The 21,681-nt window shown below is 47.3% G+C and overlaps 2 protein-coding genes across 2 annotated transcripts in view; one reads left to right on the top strand and one right to left on the bottom strand.

Annotated features, from left to right (window-relative positions):
* The window catches only part of Unc-13 (unc-13), a 697,844-nt gene that overhangs the window by 573,186 nt on the left and 102,977 nt on the right, over nt 1-21,681 (bottom strand). The gene's annotated exons all lie outside the window — the stretch shown is intronic.
* LOC143212797 (zwei Ig domain protein zig-8) overlaps nt 15,054-21,681 on the top strand; it is a 43,862-nt gene continuing 37,234 nt past the window's right edge. Inside the window, exon 1 of the mRNA XM_076431968.1 lies at nt 15,054-15,980. Within this exon, the coding sequence (XP_076288083.1) occupies nt 15,911-15,980 (70 nt within the window). The 5' untranslated portion in view covers nt 15,054-15,910. The remainder of the gene's footprint in view (nt 15,981-21,681) is intronic.

The following is a 21,681-nucleotide window of genomic DNA, read 5'->3' as shown; positions in this document are numbered from 1 at the left end:
AAATGAGGTTCTTCAGTAGTCAAAAACGCTAGATAAAAGATCGATCTAGGGCAGTGGTGAGCAACCCGCGGACTGCAGTGGGCCAAATGTGGAAATATGAGACTAAGGGTGGATTTATAGTGAAGCTGCGAGCATCGATGATAGCGGCGCGATGAAAAGAAACCAACATTCGTGACAACATTTCGACACATACTAATGAAAAAGTACATATGTATTTTCTTTGTTTTTTCACCGCACAGCTCACCTCGCTGCTCCACTATAAATCCACCCTAAGCGCGGGACGCAACCGGCAACGAACGCAATATTAAATATCAAATTTCTAAATGCTTTCGGCGCTACCGTTTCGATCAACTAATTACTAGTAATATTACTAGTAATATGTATCGAAACTATTATATTTGATATTCAACATTTACGATCGATAACTGAAATTATTTTGCAATATTAAATACTTTGTTGCGTCGCCAGCTTCAATTTCACTCTGTGTTTACGCTACGGTCTCCTAGTGTAGAATACTAGAAAAAATAGCTGGGAAGTAACATTCATTATTGGCGATCCTCCTCGGGGGAGGAATGCTGCACCTCGGATTGACTCCATATCAGCTACGCCGCACTATGGGCCGAACCGACGAAATCTGTGTCAAAATCAAAGAACTTTCGATAGAAATGAGATAGAGCGATGAAATTTTTTTAAAATGAAAGCTGAAACTGCAGAATATGAGATAATTATGGAGATTGTGGTACGAACGTTATTTAACCTTGAAAGAATTCGTTAAACTTGCACAATTTCAAGAAAACTGTGGTTTTTTCCAATACCACGCGCGGAAAAAATTATTTTTTAACGTGCGACACATCATTCCCCGTAGATTTTTTCACGCCTATTTTTCGGTTACGAGGTGTTCGGGAACCCAGGACGAAGGTGGTTTTTTGGGAATGAACTGTACAGGAAATTTGATAAAAGGATCGGGTGCGAACACAGACGACGGGAATCCGGAATGGGAAATCGTGTGGGAAGCGTGAGCGGAAAGAGGTCGAAAGGAATAAGTTGAGAATTCGTTGCACGTTGGATATGAAGCGTGGTTTATTACACGCAATCGCGCAAATGACAAAAACAGAAAGGACCGAGTCCAGACGGATTGGCGCGATCGAGACGAGCGAAATTGTCGATCTCGAATGGCAGAACAAAACGACTTGAGCAATGGGCGCGATTCACGTGTGAAGCGTGTGAACGATAGAACGAATCTAATCGTGTACGGTGATGCGAGCGATTAACGGTAGTTCTCGGTAATCACGTGATCACGCTTCGCGATCGCGATATCGGGAATCGCCAAAAACACGGGCTTCGCGTACAGCTGATCCTCTGGAGCGTAAATGCTGGGTCCGTGTAACGCGGGGTGCTACTGAGGTCCGTATCGCTCGCCCTCGACATCTCAAAACTAACTTAATGCTAAGCTTAATCCTAAACACGAGGCGTAATTTGCATTATTCGGCAGCATGTAGCTATGAAAATAGCTACATACGTGCGCAGTTGTATGCTTCCGAACACAGTGTTCCCGCGATTGTTGTGAGAACCTCGGGGGTATCGAGTCTCGGGAAACGAAATGGTACTACGTTTTTTGACGAACATAGATTTCTTGGATAACTTTTCCAAGTGTAAACGACTGGGTACACAATGGTGCAAAGCGGGAAATTGTTGTATTGTGCTAATGCTATTATAAAACCCCAATTTAAACACCCTAATACCTCGTTATAACGTGATCGACCGCCCAAGGGGAACCCCCTAGTAGTGAGGATAAAAAAAGTCACATCATCCGCATACGCGAAAGTCACATCAATCGCGGGAACACTGTAATGCAAATTACGCTGCCGCATAATGCAAATTACGCCTCGGAAACGAAAAAATAGAACTTTTGAGGGCGATAGCGTCCTAGATCGATCTTTTATCTATCTTTCTTGTCTACTCAAAACCCCCATTTCTGTATTATCGAGAAATGAGAACGCGAATCGCGCACCCTTGCAAACCTGGAAAAAGGATACTCCCCTAAAAGTCGCTCGTCATTTGAAACTCGAAGGGGAATCGAGGGGAATACGGTTTACCCTCTCCCCGTCGTTACCGGATTAGTCACGTGCCGGCGGAAGATGCGGGAACAGCGTCGTGGAAGGGGAAGGGCAGGGTGGGAGACAAGTTGTGCGACACCGGCGTCGATGCGACTTCTTGATTGCACGGCGAGCAAAACGACCAGCAATTATCACGAAGAGCGGGACCGTGTCGTTGCGCAGCCATTGATTACCCAATGATCGATCGAGAGGACAGACGGTGGTGTTCCCGGCAAGGTGGCCTGAGTAAGAGGAGAGAAGAAGCTAACGAAACTCCGCTGAGCAAGCGAGGAATTATCATAAGGAATTCGTCGTCGGGGACAAAAAGGCGGGGTCGGCCATTCGCTCGGCCGGGCTTGCCCCGTCATCCGAGCGATTTTACGATCCCGCGCGGAGAATATAAAAATTCTTGCCATTGAGAATGCCTTATTTATGATGTAAATTCCGTAAGCGCCCGCCGCGCCCCCGGAACTCTTTTCCGGGCAAGAATATAACAGTAAAAACAGACGGACAGTTTTTATGGGTTGGATATATGTCCGGGGATCCGGCTGGCAGGGGCGACATTGAAATTTTACATATGCATGAGCCATACACGTACAAGAATATTTCCGTCGAGCGAGCGAGCGAGCGACGGTGTTATCAATCGACGAGACGTTCCGGGGAGCGGAAGAAATTCAGCGAGACGTAGTCGAGAGCCCAGACGCGCGTGCGGAAACCAGCAGAGAGACTTTCGCCATCTCTCTCTCTCTCTCTCTCTCTCTCGTAGTCGTCGTCTCGGAAGGGACGGAAGACGGGAAAAGAAGTCTGATGCACCTGCAGCTGCACACGACGTTTATACTCGTATCGCGGGAATTCATTTTTTCCCTCTCCGTCTATTTAGCGCCGCGAGAGCGAGACCCAGGATCGCAGCAACCCCTTCGCTCCGCCGAACGCTCGCCGCAGGGGCAATTTTCATCCGCACTTAAAAACTCTCCCGGGCTGAACGACGGCCGTTACGTGTATTCAAACAGAAGTTGCCTCCCTTCGAAATAGAATATCCCACTGTCATTGAGTGGCGACGGTGTTTCGCCCGAGCCAGACCGGAAATAATGGCAGGCCAGGAATCGTTTACGGCCGCCCACCGTTTCGCGGGCGAACGCGCGAAACCGCGCGCCGAGTATCGGGTTCCATCAACGCGGTGTCGTTGTTTCGGAATTTAGTGGCGCGCGCTCGTTGCCGAACCGTAGAATTCCGAAGTACGTGTTCAACTATGTGCTACTATCTGCCAGGAGTTTATGTAACCATAGCCGGGCACGAAGGGGAGGGGGGGCGGACATGATCGAATGCGGAGGACACGTACCGTTCCATTTTTCTTTCCGATTCAGAATTTGTTTTCCTTTAATTTTCCGGGATATACTCCTTCCTGCGCTGGACCCCCATGCCCTGGTTAGACTATCCAGAGATTTTCAGTTTCCCCGTCGCCTCCGAAAATTATTGCATTTCGTATCGTTGCCCAATGCTGCATATTTTAGGAAATATTGTTCGGTTGATGTTTTATATAATTCATCATGCAGCTGTGTCGTTGTTAAATCGGTAACTCGAAGTAATTTCTGGCACAACTAAAATACCACACCATAACAAGATACAGTCGTTTCACGAATCGATACGTGGCAATTATTTATAGCGAAGGTATGTCGTGATACCAGAGGACCACATTCCTTTGAATAAAATACACATCCAATATACAGAGTGTACCAGGTTTTTACGGGAAAAGTTTGTCGGTACGGCTCTAAGTAAGGGAAACCGTTGTATAAACATTTAAAGCTTTATTAAAAAAGTTACGATATAAGGATTACGTGGGAAATTATGAATTATTATTCATTGTTTCTGGCAGTGCTTTTTGGCTGTTAAAATGTGGGACACCCGGTACAGGAGTGCTAGAAATAGCATCCGTCAGAACTTAATTAAGTATCTTCATCATCCACATGAACAGAAATTAGGCAATATCGATCACATGTCATCTTTTTATATAAAACCAATAATATCGCAATGCTGGAAATAGAAATATCTGAAACGCGATTACACGTGACCATCTTAATCTCTAAAAGTTTTATAAACATTGGGTTGTGTAATAAATTCCCGAGTTTTTTGTGTTTTATCTTTTTCCAGCAATTAAGTGTTTCAATAAATTTTTAAATGTTTTCGGCGCAACGGTTCGATCGTTTATTACGAATTATAAAGCAACTTTGTTAATTGTCAGACAAAATCAACGTTTCGATCCTAGTTTGGATCTTTTTCAAGATTTATTTGAATCGCGTCTGTAAATTAAATATGTTATAGTATTTTATTTTGTATTTTGTTAGGTAAAGTATACAATACTGTGTGCTGGTACAAAATATTCGTACACCCTTTAAAATAGAATAACTTTTTTATAATTGTACCAATCGACCAGAGTTCTTTTTATAATCAATTAGAAGCATTACAAAATGATATGCGAAAAAGATCTTCCAAAAATTATAATATACAAGGTTACATGCAAAAATAAAAAAGGGATTTTTTAAAACTTTTTGAATTGGGTTCTTCATGAAAATTTAAAATATAATATGTTTTGTGTAGATCTATGTTAGTTATATACATGCTGAGAAAATTTCATTGAAATCGATTCACATACACACGAGCTACAAGCGGTTAAAAATTTCTTGATCAGTTTCTGCTTAAAATCCACAGAATCGTACATTCTACGATGTCGTTTTTTCCTGCGTCAATCGATTTCGGTGAAATTTTCAACATGTGTATAATTAACCTAGATCTACAAAACATATATTTTAAATTTTCGTTAAGGGCCCAAATAATTGAATTGAATTCGTTTCGACGTCGCCTACAATATTATGAAATTAAAAATACTCTGTTCCATTTAAAAATGACAGCGACCTTGATTTTTTGTTGAAAATCGATTTTCTATTTTAATTTAAAAAATTGCAATTTGTTGTCGATTAAATATGATTCACTTTGGTAAGAAATACCTTACTGTCCGACCATCCGAAGGGGCTGAAAAATCGTGGAAACTAATTTGTGCCGCACCCTGTATACTTTACCTAACAAAACACAAAATTGCTGGAAACGAATAAAATACAAAAAACGCGGGAATTTATTACACAACCCAATACGTTCACTGATCGTCCATCAAGAGACTGCAGTGACTTCGACAATAGGGTAGGGAACTAAGGGTGTATTCATAAAGACAGTTTCTCATTCCAGCAAATGAATAATGCCAGAATTAAATGCCACGATTCCGAAACCATTCTGTTCGTACTTAATAATGTTTAATTAACAGAGACATAAATGTAGCCGAGCTTCTTGCGATTCCATCTCTCTGTGCGAAGCTCGGAGTTTGCCGATTTACGTGCAGGCCGCTGACGCAGACGCGTAAAATAGCAACTTTGAACGGCATTACCCGCCCCGGAGCGATTTAATATGGAAAATATTGAATCCTGGATTACATTTTAATCTAGAGAAGCGCGGCCTCTTCTTATACCCTCTTGAATCCGTTCTTTTGTCGACGGCGTTTCCGCTATACACTTCTTGTTTCAGTTTTCTCCATAAATAAAAATCTAAAAGTCTTTCAGGCCCTCGAAACCAAACAGCTTCTGTTTGAAACATTTTCTTCTATCTCGAAAGATAAAGGAACTATTCGGGTGACCTGTTTCAAGCGTCTTGAGGTTTTCCCGTGTAAAATAAATACGTATATATATATACAGGTCCCGAGTAACTGTCGCCACGATTTTTCAGTCGTTTCCGGTAGCCAGATAAAAAATGTTCGAAATAAAATTAATTAGTTTTCATGATTTCTTCGTCGGCTTCGCTAAAAGATCTTAAAGAGCGGCGAGAGCTATGATCAGCGAAAATTCATTTTCTTAAACAATAGACTTCCACTAAAAAGAAAAAACGAACCGCACCTTTTTCACCGTGCCAAGGAGGAATGACCCGTTAAAGTTCCGAACAATGGACTCTACTACAAGATAGCGCGCTATCTTATTCAAAGTTTTATAACTTCGTCAATTCTTCGAACTTCGGCATATAACGTCATTGGGTCATATTTAAGATCGTAAGATTCGAGAAAAAGCGGGCAGAGAGAAAACTTGGAGGGTCTGGAACTACATCAAAACATTATGCTGTTGAGCTGAAGCGGAGTCTAATGTTTCTGATTAAATAATATCCTTCGGGAATGAAAGCATCGGACGATTGCAAAATCATGCTGCATTTACGAAAAACGAGTCCGCCAGCCCGTGAAACGTTGGAAGATAGAAAATAGCCGGTGACTTATAATTACAAAGTGATTTTATTATTTTAATCACTGCATTACTTAAATTGACGTCGCGACGTTGCATACACTCGCGCATATGTATGCAAATGTTATTCATGACATTGCGCGAGCGTTCATTGTCTATCACTCTAATTTCTTGAGCAACGATGTTTTTTAAATCCTCTGTTGTGCGGGATTTCCGTTGATGCAAGCGCACGGGATTAAAAACAAAAAAGAATCCGTTCGCCAACCTGTGTGTACACATGCAAGTAATTGCAAAGTGCAGATGCATATTTTGTGCAAATGTGGACCTATATTTTACTGAAAATATCTTCGTTATTTAACGCGCAGTACACAACCGTTGACACAGATCTACGTATTTTTACCACGCTTATATTAACTTGCCGTGTTGTTGTTGTATGCGTCAAATCGTGTAGGGTAAACTGTACCAAATGATTGGCACTTTAATCCAAAATCGTAGTAAAAATCTTTTTATCTTTTTTTATAATGTTTAAACGAGCTTAACTTGCTATTATTATAAGCTAATAGATATTTTTCTACAAAATCAAACAGTTTTTAGAGTCACAAATCTTTCATTATAGAATATGTTCATTGAATAACAATCGTAAGACAAATAGTACAGTCATTGGCACATTTGGTACAGTTATTGGCACTGAAGAACTGAATAGGAATTATTAACTAAATATATTTCACGATATAATTTGAAGCAGAATACCACTGAGAAGATTCTCGTCGCGACGCATTGGTGATAATGCGAATCAACACGAAACCATATCGATTATTATACATCAGTGTTTTCGCAAACGCGCCACATTCACATAACTTGAAGTAAGCATTTAGCGTTGTAGCCGGTGGAAAAAGTCGTCAAAACTGTTGAACGAATGGACTTTCCCGAAGAAACGCTGCGTCTAATTGCTCAAACCCCGGCTTTCTACGTTCAGCCGTTACGGAGATGACCGATTACAAACAAACGGACATTTACATTTTTATTTATGTAGAATAGATAGAATAGATACATATATATAGATAGATATATGTATAGATGGAAGATGTTGATTATTGCCCTACTCTGTTTTATGGAGAACCAGGAAAAAATTATTTGTCCGTTTTAGTGCATTTTAATATAAGCGTGGTTTTCAAAAAGTTTTCTTTATACCTATGTTTTTCAAATTTCCAGAATAAGCCCATATGAAATATTCGTTTTCTCCGCGACTCCGTAGCTCTGCGGTGTGCCGAATTCTTAATCGCGTTCGAACGATCGGTAAATTCCGAGTTAAAAATATACGGATTTCTATCGAGACTATCCCGGCCCCTAATTAGATCAACCGTTAACGAACCAGTATCTCGGCGTCGGTTGTTCCCCGCCGTAATCTTATTCGATCTGAACTTCTCCGTAGACGGTAATACGATTCCCGATGCGTCCCGCGTACTTTCCCCGAGATTATGAAAGGTGCAGTTTCGTTCCATATGCACCAGTCGAAATACACTTAACGGCACGAACGAAGCGGCGCGTAAATAAAACAGTAATTAAGTAATACAGCTGGGTGGTACGAATGTAAATCTCTCCGCGGGCCCGAGGATGCAGCGATATTAATATTTCCCAGCGATTCACGCGTCGAGGAGAAACGCACCCCTCGTGCATTTAAAAAGGAGCGGGCGCGCGGCGCGACGACCCTCCTCGGGAAATGAATAGCCCGGTCGATGCGAACGGGGCGTTTTTGTCGCGGTGGAAGTTTATCGTCTGGTAAACTTTATCTTTATCGATGCGTTCCGAGGCTCCACGCCCGCGCTGAATCTTTTGCCCGTTGGTTTTCTACCGTCGTCGTCGTCGTCGTCGGTGGGCCGAGTGCGCGCGTCCGGGCTCTCGAAAAGCGAAAGATTTTCCAGCGGAGCGGTGACACATTCCGTAGGTCGTCTGGAGGTGAAGCGACAGAGCGTACCTACAAGCTGATGCGAGTGGCCCGAGGCTTCCCAGCTCCTTTTTCTCCCCCTCCCTCATCCTGTCGTATCCCTCCCTTGTGTTTTTCCCTTCGGTTTTCCCAGGGAAAAATCCGACAGTGCTCGATCTTCCCATAAAGTTAGCGGCTCCGGTACCCGTTCCTCCGGGGGGTGGACGAATTCCCCGCCGAGAATAACGCAAATTGCTTGAACGTCGCGTCACGGTGGGAGTGCGGGTGGGTAGAAGGGACATGTATGCATAGGCAGACGGAAAAAAAGAAGGGAGGAGAGAAAAATGAAAAATGAAAGCGGCGCGTTGATAAATGGGAATGGAAGGAAGCCCGAGGTGTGCGCGGTGAAGTGGCTCGGACACGTTCCTCGCGATTTTTTCGAGTTTCCCGAAGGTGGGAAAGCCATTCGCGCGGAGTGCGAACCGCGCGGCGAATGGTCAGGCCGCTGCCCTGTATTCGTATTAATGGTACACGCATAACCGGTTAAAGTGAGATGTACGCGAGCCGTCCGAAGCGGAACAGGCCGAATGAAAACTATGAAAAACTCGGATAGTCTCGGATCGATCTTTTCCGGATTTTCGAATTTCCATGGCCTGCGCGCGCGATTTGTCACCATGCCGGAGCAAGGTCAGCGAAAAGGTCGCCTGCACTCTAAAACAACAACCGTCTGACCACACGCTCGATTTCCCTTTGTCGATAAATACATCCGTAACAAGTGAACCACGAGTGTGACTCGTGTTTGTTAACTTTCGCTCGTGAACCGTGTCACCAGTTCCGGCTCGCCGCCGTAAGTCAAGGGGTTCACGATCGAAAGCGTTGAGCGTGCTGTAGGCGGTGGTTCTTAGCTGGAGGCCTTGAAAATTTTCTTTCAAAATTAGATTAGAAATGCCTGCAGAATGCTCCTTTTCGTACAGAAATTAGAGAAATTAAAAGAAATTAGAGTTGGATGGAATGCAAGATGGAATAGCTCCCCTCCCTCTAACCTATCCTTGATAAGGCAAGACCTCTTTAATAATCACTGCCCCCAGATTACTAACAGAATGGACCTGGTAGTTCTCACCCAACTTCGTATGGGCCATACTAACCTTACTCGCTTATACAGAATTTTTAAAGAACCCCCACCCCTCGCCCATGTGTACTCTATGTAATACACCACTCTCGGTTGAACACCTCATCCTGCACTGTCCCCTTTTCTCCTTCCAAAGACGTCACTTGGCTATCCCTAGAAAATTCAGCGAATGCCTCAATATTAATATAAACATCAATCAAGTCATGCTATTCCTAAAATCCACCAATATTTATCACACCCTGTAATCGTATACATGTAGGGTGAGTCACCTAACGTTGCCACCTCAAATATCTTTGTTGTTTTTAAAGTTAATGTTTAAAGATAATGAAGAACAAAGTTGAATGGGGTTCAGTGGGGCTCACATGGTACCAAAAATATTTTTATGTGATTTTTTCAGAGATATCAAGATCACCTTCATTGTTTTAAATGGAAGCACCCTTTTTTAAACACCTGCAATGATAGTCCCTTTCGTTGGAATTCAATGACTATAATTATTCATGCATGTGTAAACTTTTTCTAAGTAGCTCCTAGTCCGTATAACAAACACAGAACATTATTATTTTGCAGTAACCATTAAAAATTCGCAGTCTAGTCGTTAATCACTCACTAATGTTCGAAGTCCCTCATTTGTAGACTTCATACTGGGGCTTTAAAAATAACAATGTTATAGGGCTTGTGGTCGCTAATAACCTTGATGTTGATGCGACCTGTAAATAAATAATTAAAGAAAATTAGATTAGAGACGGAATAGGTAGAGAAACAGTAACGCAGAAAACCAATTATACAAGTCACTTTTAACCCACACCAGATTTCCCATAGCATTGTTTGATCCAGTTATTTGTCACGATCGGAACATGGGTCATAATATCGGTTGGGCGAAAGTTAAACAGTAAATGTCGAGAAATCCGAGAACAATACCGCTAGCTTTTCCGTTAAAAGGTTGTCTCCGAACTCGGCTCCTGCTCGTTTACTATCGACATGCATCGACCAATAGAATCGCGAACATTCAACCGACTTTCTAACAGTCAACATCACAGACACGCAATCTAACTCGAGAACCTAACCCACCCCCTTCTGACAGCGTACAGTGCATTGTTAATTGTTACCAGGAATCTAACTTAAATTCTTTTTACCACGCTTATATTAGCTTGCCGAGTTGTCGTCGTTGTTGTTGTATGCGTCAAATCTTGTTATCGAATTTTAAACCACTTCCCGATGAGCTAGAGACTTGAAACTTTAAACACAGCTCAGAACTGGATGACAATGCAATATTAAAAAACAAATTTAAAACAAGAACTGTGCTTTCAGGAGAAAAAAATTTTAATATTAACCGTCACACCTCGTCGAGGCGCTCCCTACTCCACCACGCGTTCCCACTCCACTTTTAGTTTTTTTTATATATATTTGTTTTACAATGCTCTTTGAAAAATTTCATCACTTTAACACTAAGCCTACCGTGCCTAAAAGTACTTGGCGCATGTCCCCTTACAAAAATGACAAGATTGATTTTATTTCGACTTTGTGCAGCTCCTATCGTAATATATGCTCCACTAAAGTTATCTATAGAATCATTTCGTATGAAATTATTTTCATTATATCAATAATCGTAAAATACAAAATCTGGAACCGGTCATTTCGACCGGTGATGGTGTTAAGGATTCGAAACTTTCACAGTTGAAATGATTCGCAGATTATTCTCATTAATCGGAGCTGTTTCGGTGGCGGTTGCAAGAAGCCGTTCCACCAAGAGCCGGTCCACTCAACGCAGAAAAATAATGATAAATTACTACGCGCTCGCCAAACAGATAAAGAATGTTTAAAGTTTTCATTCGACTTGCACTCGGTGAAATACGAGTTTTTCAGGGGTGGCGGTGATATTTTCCTTCGGGACCAGCCATGGAATTAAGGCAGACGAAAAAAGGGAGTGGGGCGGGGGGAGGGGTGGAGAAAGGAGTTCCGGTGAATAAGCCAGAAGAATCGGCGAAAAAACTGCGAACGAAGAACGCGGCAAGGAACGACAGAGGGAGGAACGGTGAAAAATAAAGAAATCCGCGGGAATAAATGAAAAGAACAGCTCGAGAATCCCGCAGAGAGAGGTGGAGAAGGGAGGGGGGGGCAAGGTGATCGATAAAGAGAAAGGGATAAGGGCGGAAAAGGGTGCGAAAGGTAGATCGCGGCAGATCGGCGAGAAGAAAAGTTCTGCAATTTACGAAATGCCAGTCTACCGCACCATGGAAATTCCTCGCAGCCGGAAACTTAACCGAGATTCGAAAACTTACTTCCGACGATGAAGGTTAATCTCGACGGGCCTCGTCGAAGGAAACGGGGCGAAAGAGCTTACATATTCGGGACACTCGCTCGAAATTTCCTGGCGAACAGAGGAGACCGTCTCTCCTCTGTCGTCGATTATTCAAAATTACGAATTCTAATCGAACAGTCACCGACGTAGCTGGAAAGTTAATGTCTCCGGGCTCCGCGCCGGGCCAAGGGACGTGGTGGGTGCGGCGAGGGGGCGGCGGAGGGGAGAAGGGATGGCTGGCCTACGAGGACGAGGAACGATCTGAAGGTAAATGTTGATTGATCCGTTTTTGTCGAAATGTTTGCGGTCCCGGCGCCGAACAAACACAGAGTTCGTTTCGGGTTTCGTGTCGCGACCGGTGCATTATCCTAATCTTGCGGGGGTGTAACGTTCGTGAAAAATAGCGTCGGCTCGTCGAAAAGTACGCAAACACTCGGCCCCCGTTAATAGCCGATAATTTAAAGCAAACGATCCGTTGCGGCGTTTACACGTGTCCGCCTCCCCCGCACGCGCTCTTTCCCTTTTCACTCTCTCCCACCCCCTTTCTCTCTCTCTTTTGCTCTGGCCCGCGAAACACGCTCCACTAATTTCGCTCGGTGAAAACGTTCCCCGCGAAGGATCGGGTTTCACGCAAGCGAAACGAAACCCGGGGGGTCTGTGCGGGAGAACGGACAGTGGTAGTGATAAAAATCGTTACACCGTTGAAAGGGTTAGAGTTAATCCGCGGGGCTCTCGGTGATAACGGGCCCGGTGCAAAGAAAATTCCGAGCGTTTCTCGCGAATAATTACAGCCGTGCCGACGACGGGGGATGAAAGAGGTGTAAAATTTCGCCGAGCTACAAAAGATTGTGGATTGCTCGAAAGGGTGCGGACGAACAACGGCGGAAGCGGAGGAGAAGAGGATAAAAAAATAAAGGGCTGTCCGGACGACGACAATGAAAGTGAAAAAGAAAGTTTAAAGGAACGAGGTTGCCCGGCTGTGCGCTCCTTCTCCCCCGCCCTCTTTCGACTCCCTTGTTCAGTTCTCGTGCCCTGGGATCTAATGGGGGAGCCGGCGCTCTTGTCAGTCGGATTAACATCGCCCCTCTCGGACCTTCGTCGACTCCATAGAAGGGCGGAGCGGATGTTTATCTTTCGCCTAAGAAAATTTTCGGACTTGCCCCGTTCCCACCCTCTGGTGGAATTACGGACGAGGGAAGGAGGTGAGACAGGCAGGTGGATATTCATCTGGGAGAGAAGAACCACGGAGGGAAACTGAAGGGGTATCGTATTATTTCCTGTGCGTTGATGAAGATGTTTGAAATAAAATTGCCGGCAACGAGTAATTAACGGGTTCCCACGCTTTGCGGCGTAACCGGTGGAATGTAATACAACGTTGCATATTTCATTCCCGCGAGAACTCCGCGCGTCAGCGTTGCCGGTACAGAAGACGCTTTAAAATACGTTTCGTCGAGCAAAGGCCGGAGGAATGAGCGGGGAGCGAGGCCGGAGGGAGGGACTGCCGGGTGAAAAAAAAGAAGGAAGCTGAAGAGGAAAGAAAGGAAAGCACTTCTTTTACGAGGAAATATGAGCCCGTAGCAGTTCGTTCGGTCTCCTGAGAATAAGGTTAACGCCGTAAAGGACACACAATTTGTTCGCGACGAAAAATGGAAAAAATCCGGGCTCGCGGCCCCGTAGAAAACGGAGGGAGAAGGGCGCTCGAAACGCTGCGTTCCGATAGCGTTTTGTCATAATTAAACTTGCGGATTAAACAAATCGCCGATCGGCTCGCGTTGTTTTGCTTTCGGCGGGGGAGAAGACGCTGCCCGATGAAAACAGCGCGGGAGAAGAAGGGCGGTAGGGGTTGCTTATAAATAGAGAAGAAAGACGGCGGACGGGGAGCGAGCGGGTGCGATCGACGACGAATGGACGGGAGAACGAGGCCTGACTTTTATTAGAAGCGAATTAATTCGAAAAGCTGTTCCCGTGAAACGACCGGTGATCAATCACGGCCGACATAAACGTATGTACCCCCGAATTCTAATCGAATGAAGATCAATTAATCCCGTCGACGAGCCATCTAATTCCGTGGGCCGATTCGACGCCGCTCCCGTTGAATAAGATTAACGTGGTGGCCACTTGGAGTATCTACGGCCGTGAATCACGCGATCGGGACGACGCGATGGGGAGGAAAAATGCAATAATCGTAAGCGACCCGAAACACCGGGAAAACAGAAATAACACCGGCGAAAGCAACGGTAATCACGGGAACGGGGGGACGAAAGAAAAGGACACGACAGCACGGGTGGTACGACGAAAAATAGGTCGAAACAATCCTAAGGAGGATTCATTACGCTCCTTGAAGCGAAGGCCGTCCGGCGCGACGGATAATCAGCGGATGGTAAAAAACAAAACTCTTTCTCTCTTTCTGTTCCATCGCGTTTCTTCTTCCCGCGGGGGAGGAAGGAGATGCGCGCGGAGAGCGCGCGCGATATTTTTCAGAAAAATGGAATTCCAACCGGTCCCGCTATCAGACTGCAATTCCGCCGCTCCCTAATGCAAACTTAAGATGATACGAAAACGGGGGAACGAAGCCGCGTCCGCGAATAAACGGACGAAATTGCGGAGTTCTGGGGTTAGCGCTGCGAATGGAGGAGAGCCGGGGGAGGAACGGGCGAATGCGACGGGAAAGCAGCCGGTATTAAAAGCGTGGGGAAACAGTAATCAGACGGCTGAATTAAGAATCGTAAATACCGAAGGAGACCGAGAGCCAAAGCGAAAGCTGATTAAAAGTCTCCGGGAAAGAGAAGCTGGACCGCGGACCGGGCCGGTCCAGGCTGGGTCGGGTCGGGCCGAGCCGAGAGCGGTGCAGGGTCGAGCCGTCGATTGCAATCCCGGCGAATTCGTTTAAACGCGCAGCCCTCCGCGAAACCCTCCCGGCTAATTAAAACCACTCCTGGTCGATTGACGGGACCGCAAATTTACAAATCCTAGACTCGAGGGAAAGAAGACCAACTCTCGAGGAGACGGCGGCCCTAGCTTTGCCATTTTCAAGTCGGCACCGTCGAAACGTTGTCGAATCCCGATACGAACCAGTACACCGAAGGTTAACGTCGTAAGAAGCGTAAAATTTGTTCAGGGGATGGACGAAAGACGTCGCGGATTGAAAGAGCAAGAAGCGTACAAGACGCTAAGGCAACCAACGTCGGCAGTAGCAGCAGCAACCACGACGACGTCGTCGTCATCGTCGGTGGTAGTAATACCGTGAGCATCGCCAGCAGCAGCAGGAGAAGCAGCAGCAGTAGGAGAATCAGCAGCAGCAGCAGCAGCAGTAGCAGGAGGAGAAGCAGCAGCAGCAGCAGAGTCGAGGGTAGTGGTGACGACGACAACGATGCCGACGACGACAACGACAACATTTGCCGTGGTGGTAGTAGCTGTAGTAGCGGTAGTAGTAGTAATCGTGGAAGAAGACCGAGCAGGAGAAAGGGATAAGAATGAAGGAGGACAGAGCGAACGTTGGAGGCCTGGAGGAAGGAGGAGGCTGACTGATCGGCAGAGTAGAGGAGAAAGAGCACGCCTGCGCGGAATCCCCGGGCGGGCGCGGGCAGTGCCACTGGAGGCCCGGCGGTTTCAGAGCTTCGCCCGGGACGACGAACCGCAGACGAGCCGTACGCAAAACTCGGTCGTAGTTAGCCGTGTCGAAGGATCGTCGGAAAAACGGCGTAACCACGCGTTGTAGTAAGCCCCTTGGTGACAGCTCGCGGGTAGCAGCGTTTTTTTAAATCGTTCGGACGAGGGGGTAACTGCGTGTCACTTTGAGCGAACGCACCGAGGGGAACGGGACGCGGCGGGCACCTCGTGAGGAACGATCGAGTACATAGATCGCAGGTGCGCGATCCGACAGTTCATCGGGGAGATAATGTGATCAGTGAGAAAACGTAACAGGCCTATCGGTGGTGATCTACGGGAGAAACGTGCGCGTATCTGGACCAGGAAACGGACACCGGTGTGCGACGGGTGCTATGCACGAGGCCTGGTAGCGCCGAGCCAAGGAGGATGAGCAACGTGATAACAGAGGACTAAGGTGCGAAGAGGTGCACCGGACACCAGTGCACTGGTTGTGTGCTGGTCGTTCTCTGAGATGTCAGTGGACCCGTCGAAGGGGATCGCGTTGTCGTCGTCGTCGTTCTCGTCGTCGTCACTGTCTTTGTCATCATGAGGAGATCCTCTTACGTGAACTACTACGTCTTGTGCCTCGTGTGCTGGATTCTTCTAGGCATCACCGGTAAGATCAATCCCATCGCGTGACATATGCTCACCGCGTACCTAGTTGCCGCGTGCGGCTATATCGCGGATCGTCTATCGATCTCTTTTTACCTCTTTCCACCTATTTTTTTCTCTCTCTCTCTTCCCATCTTTCTCGTTATCTAGGCCTCTGTCTCCTGAAAGATAGAGAATCCCCGCTGAAGGGAAAGTGTACATGCATACGTGTTGGCTCGGTAGCCGCGACAAAAGACAGTAAAGGTGCTATTGTTGGCCCGTGACTCTCGTGTGCCCTAGGTTCAGGCCCCCGGTTGACTGTCGACTTGCTTCTACAGAGGCCGAGTGAGGGAAGAGGAGGTGGGGGTGGGAGGAGATGGGGTGGACGAGTGACGTGAAAAGGGGGAGGGGGAGGCGGGGCTGTGGATACTTGTACTGCGGATGGATCGATCAGATTTTGGGGTGTAACTGTGCGTACGTGAATTTGCACGCGTGCAAGTCCCCGCGCCACGATGCTCTGCTGCTACTGCTACTGCTGCTTCTGCTGCTAGTTGTGGTGGTTGGTAGTGCTGCTCCGGTTTCTCTTTCTACTCCTGTTCTTGCTCCTGCTCCGCCGTAGATAGAATCGAGCAGCTGATCCGCGTGGATCCGGGATCGATCGGCGCAAGGATCGAGATACGCGAGTGGAGGGAAAAAGGAGAGGACTGGCGGCCTGGTAGGATATTTCATCGGGGGGGGGGGTTGTGCCTCCGGACCCGGCCCAGGGCTGTATCTAGCGCTACCCTTGTTTGTCGCGCCGACGGTATTGTATTTTCCCTGTGCGCCTCTGTTCGTCTCTCTCCCCGGGTCGCCCGCCCGCTCTTTTCTCGTCGCTATCCTTGTCGGGTCACCGTGTCGTCTCGATGATTCTGTCATCGGAGGCGAAGAGAAAAAGAAGAGAAGAGCGAGAGAGAGAGAGAGAGAGAGAGAGAGAGAGAGAGAGAGACGGAGCAGGGTGTCGGTGAAGGCAGAAGGGTAGCGTATACCCTCATCTTCGCTGTGACGTCGTTCAGGGACATGTCTATCGATTTCATCTCTCGCGGCTGTTTCCCGATGATACGGTTAGCTTTTTCATACTCCCTCGACGGAAGAACGGTTATCACCGTGCGCCGTGTGCACGTTTAACGTCGCCGCGGCAAGGGACACACGCATGAACTCGCCAAGACAGCACACTACTCCCGACGAGGAACTTCCAGTTTAATTATACAATTAAATCGACGCTCGGCCGGCACGGAGTTTTACCGCGTCCCGTTTACGGCACTTCGCGGCTATCAAAAGAATATAGGTAATGGAGAGCCGTTTTATATAAACGGGTCACCACTCGATATCCACTACAATTACCGGGATCTTCGTTCAACGGATCATCAATTTCGCGGCCTGCACGATCCCCGTAAAGACAAATTCCTGTTGTACCACGACACCGTGATAATTGCTTCCCCCGTGAACGCCTCTCTGCCCCCGCGTACTCTCGCTCCACGCAACTTTTTGCTGATTCAATCACGAGTGCATTAAGCCCCGCGGTTCACTACCCCCGACATGTTTTATCTCAATGATCTCCCAGGACACGGGTCCTTTCCGATATACTGGGGTGGCTAGAACCCTTGTCCGATCACCAATAATTTTCCTTTCCGCCGGAGCACTCTCAGGACCCTCCCTCACTCCCCCTTTACTCGCTCGCTGGACAGTAACGAAGCTAGTAAACAGGATTTATTAACTTCGCCCGTACTCGATAGCGGTTTTCCGCATCGATCGGCCGGCCAGAAACTTCCATATTCAGACCGGACGTTAATTTCGTTGTTAATCGACGTGTTGTGCTTCCGAAGAATCGAGCTGCTCCGATCGTTCCCGAAGAAACGAAAGGGACAGCGAGAGAGAGATTTTAGCGCGCGCCGTTAGGTCAACGCGCCCTCGGCGAATTTGTTAAATAACTTCTTGAATCCCGTAACACCGGTTTCGCTCGACGCCGAGACCCGAGACCCGAGACCCGTGCAAAATTCTCGCTGATCGGCGGCGTCTAGCGGCTGTGTCAACCGCCGCGCAACAAGAAATCGATTTCTACATCGACGCTATGCATTATGCGCTTCCGAGCCGTAACATAATCACTGGGATGGCCGCTGATTATACTTCACAGTGATTAACCGACCGCCGTTCTTCCCTCGAAATCGAGGTTTTAGCATCCCGCCAGCCACCGCCGCCGCCACCACTTATGGAAAATCGTTCCGGCGGATACGACGTTGTGCGTGTGACGTGTTATCGCGGGTAGATCGTTAACGACATCATCTACCGGTCGCTCGTGCGGAATGTTCGCACGCTGTGACGGTCATGACGATTGTTGTCCGACTAATCGGCGGACTTCGAGTGCAACTCTGTGAACGTGAATCTGTGGATACCGTTTCGGGAATTACGAATGAATTCGAATCAGTGGACTTAAACGAAAGACTAACGTGTCTAGACGACACATCATAAGAAGCAAATCTGCTGAAAATTATTAATCAGAGCTGTGAACGGTCGCCTGGATTACAGAAACCAATCGAGGACACGCATAACTTGATGAGATCCGAGCCGCGATCTCGATCAGGGAGATCTATTCGTGCTCAGACAGGAGCGTGACGTCGTATAAATAATTATTCTCCGAATCTCGCTCGATTAAACGAAAATGAAAGACCGTGTCTGAAGCCGGCGCGGCGCCGAGTCGGAGAAGTGCGCGGTGGAAGTAGCGGAACGTAAATGTTTGATGAACTGGTAAGACAGAAAATCGAGTTAGCCCCGAGGGCGAGGGGCGCGAGGAAAAGCGATCTTCGGGGGACGGAAAATCCAGATTTATGTCCGAGTTTAGTGCCCGATGACGTCGTAAAATTACATCGAACACTCGTACGTGCCGTTCTAATAAAGCGGGTTCGGGAAGCCGTGTCCCGGCCGATGTGCTCGAGAGTTTCCGCCGTCCAACGGCACCGTCTCCGGGGAAATGTACGTCAGAAATCCTTTTTCTGTTTCCGAGAAATTTATTTCCACTTTCACCCGCGCCGCCCTCTCGAATCACGGCCCTCTCCATCCGTTCGCTATCTCTCTCTCTCTCTCACTCTTTCCTCCGACGACCGGTATTGTCTCGGTTGCGCAACACGGCCCCGAAACGCGTTCTCGTTTACACGTAATTGTTCTCAGTTAATAATCTAGACGCGCATGTCGTTACGCTCGACTACACGATAAGCGTATTAACGATAATCAGGAGAGGACGCGAGAGGGCGAGCGGAGACGAGAAGCATATTTTGATTGCACGCCAGTTAACCCGACTAACTATCAATATGTGATTAAGTCGCAATCGAATTATAATTGCTGCTCGCCCCGTTGTTTCTTCGGATCACATTCGACTACAATCAACGTCCTCGGAGCATAATCAAGGCTGCTAATGCGAACGTCATCGAGCAAAATGGACTCTCTGTTTCTCGTCTAGAAGATGACACAAGTACTTCCTGTTGAATAGCAATCGAATAAAAGCCGCGGCACTGGTCAGGAAATTGTGCTCAATTTTCTCTGATAAATTGGGGTCTCGTATCGCGATTTGCATAAACATGGCCAGTCTATAGCGCCGCGCGCGCTATAATGCTGCTAGACTAGTTCTTAATACGTGTACAAAGAGCACGACAATACCTCCTCAACGTTCTATATATGTAATTACCACTTGTGTTCTCTGAAAGAGCACACGACTTACATCGAGAAGCTTCTAAGGTTTCGCAGTAAGAATGCGTCTCCGAATGAAAGCCTCGGGGGTTCCTGTGCTGCCTCCACGTAATTCTCCGAACAATATACGGCTGAATAGCTACGTAGAATAGATTGACAGATTTATTGGCCTGGAACAGTATCCCGTAAGGAGATAAAATAATAACAACATGGCGGCGCGTTCTGTATAGCCGGGGCGATACTGACAGCACCGGTAATTTATTACAACAACAGCGAACACTTTAATCATTCGAGCGCCAGTCTATTTAGCACAAAAGCTCTCTTTTCTATTATCTTGTCCCCGTTCCGTGAAAGACTGCGCGACGTTAACCTGTTAACCGGATAATTATCCCCGCCCCTCGTATGCTTTTCTTAGTCGACACGTCGTTTTCATACTCGGGTAATTCTTAGTAATGAAATTCTCGCGTGCATTTCACGCGGTGCCTCGCAACCAGCACAATTATACATAAATAAACTTACAATAATCTTTACGGTGTCCTCCGAGTCGTCAAATAACGGCTCTTGCTCGATTAGAACCAAAATGGTCTGGATTATTAAATAAACGTGATTACGAATGCGTAAGAATCTTTATTGAGGAGCTGCAACGACATCGGAGGCATTTGTTTTCGCGCGAATTTAAACAGTTCGTCCTCGTACTCGCTCGCCAATCGCTGTCCTCGGTCCGTGGGGTCTGTTTACACGTCTTACATCTAACGTTGGAAAACTGGGAAGACGCACAATGTAACGCCTCTATTTGCCAGCTGTTAATAGATAAACCGAGCGTATCAATGGCGACCCTCCCGAAAAAGCGACTCCATTGACGGAGCCCAACCCTCGAGGACAAGAAAGCAGGGCAGAACCCCTTTTGCGGAGTTAGCTCGCGCGTGATTCCAGCTCCCAGAAATTTACGAACGATATCTACGGGCGAGATCGGTCATAAACAACGCATTACACCCGACCGCCATCTGCTCCCTTTAACGCCGTTTCTGCGCGTTCCTCGGCCCGGTAATCTCGCCGTGAAACACGATTTCCGGGAACATCGTGGACGATAATCGCGACCGTTCCGCAACGTCGAGATAATTCAAGGCGGTGCGGTGTGACCGTCGACGCGACGGTGAAAAACGTGACCGTAGCCGGCAGACGCAGCCCCGATGACGTCTGATTATGCTCGTTTCCCGGCGAGGAGCGATGCGGAGAGGTGCGGAGCGGTGCGGCGCGGCGGGTACGAAGTCACAGGCGCCGGGTCGCGGGTCGCCGCGCCGTTGTCGGCGCCTGCGCTCGATATTTTGCATCCCTGAAGGATCCTTCTGTCCGGAAGATCGAGTGTCCTGGGAGGGAGGGCTTTGATTGGTCGTGCACGTCCCCGGTGCACGCGATACCGGGTCGGCGCGCACTGATTGCCAATCCGATTCGCGCCGTCTGAACGGAAACGCGTTGGCAAATCGATTCATCGAGCGTAGAACGATTGGCCGAGATACAACGAAAAGGATATCAGATCGGGCCGGGTACGACAGCCGGTTCCCCGGACGGCGTTTCGTTAATCGTTCGCCGGTGGCAACACGACGACACCGGTCCATGGTCTTTCTTACCATCGCTCGAGGTTAAGTGGAAACTGTCGTGGTATTTTCGTCTTCAAGGTCCACAAGACCTAACCCCCAGCCCGCACCCGAGAGCGCACGTCATCCTGCTTTAGGCGATCCTCGAGCGCACTCTGGATCTCTATCCACCCACCGTGTCACACAAATCGCTCGACATTTATTTGATTCGATTCCAAATGGCAGACGTGGGGACATCGCGCTCCCGTTTCGCTGGATACAGTGTTTGGAGACGCTTTGCAAACGGAACAGTGCTGGTTAACCCTTGCTCTCGCAGCCAAACACTCCTTCCAACCCAGAATACTTCTGTTCTACAGGGTGTCTCACGCAATTTTTACATCTTCGTGTTAAGACGAGTTCAGGTACATTATTGTA

Source organism: Lasioglossum baleicum, chromosome 10 (genome assembly GCF_051020765.1).
Source record: "Lasioglossum baleicum chromosome 10, iyLasBale1, whole genome shotgun sequence".
In the NCBI taxonomy this organism is placed as follows: Eukaryota; Metazoa; Arthropoda; class Insecta; order Hymenoptera; family Halictidae; genus Lasioglossum; species Lasioglossum baleicum.
Note: the sequence above shows the minus strand (reverse complement) of the source record. Positions and strands in the feature narration are given on the sequence as shown.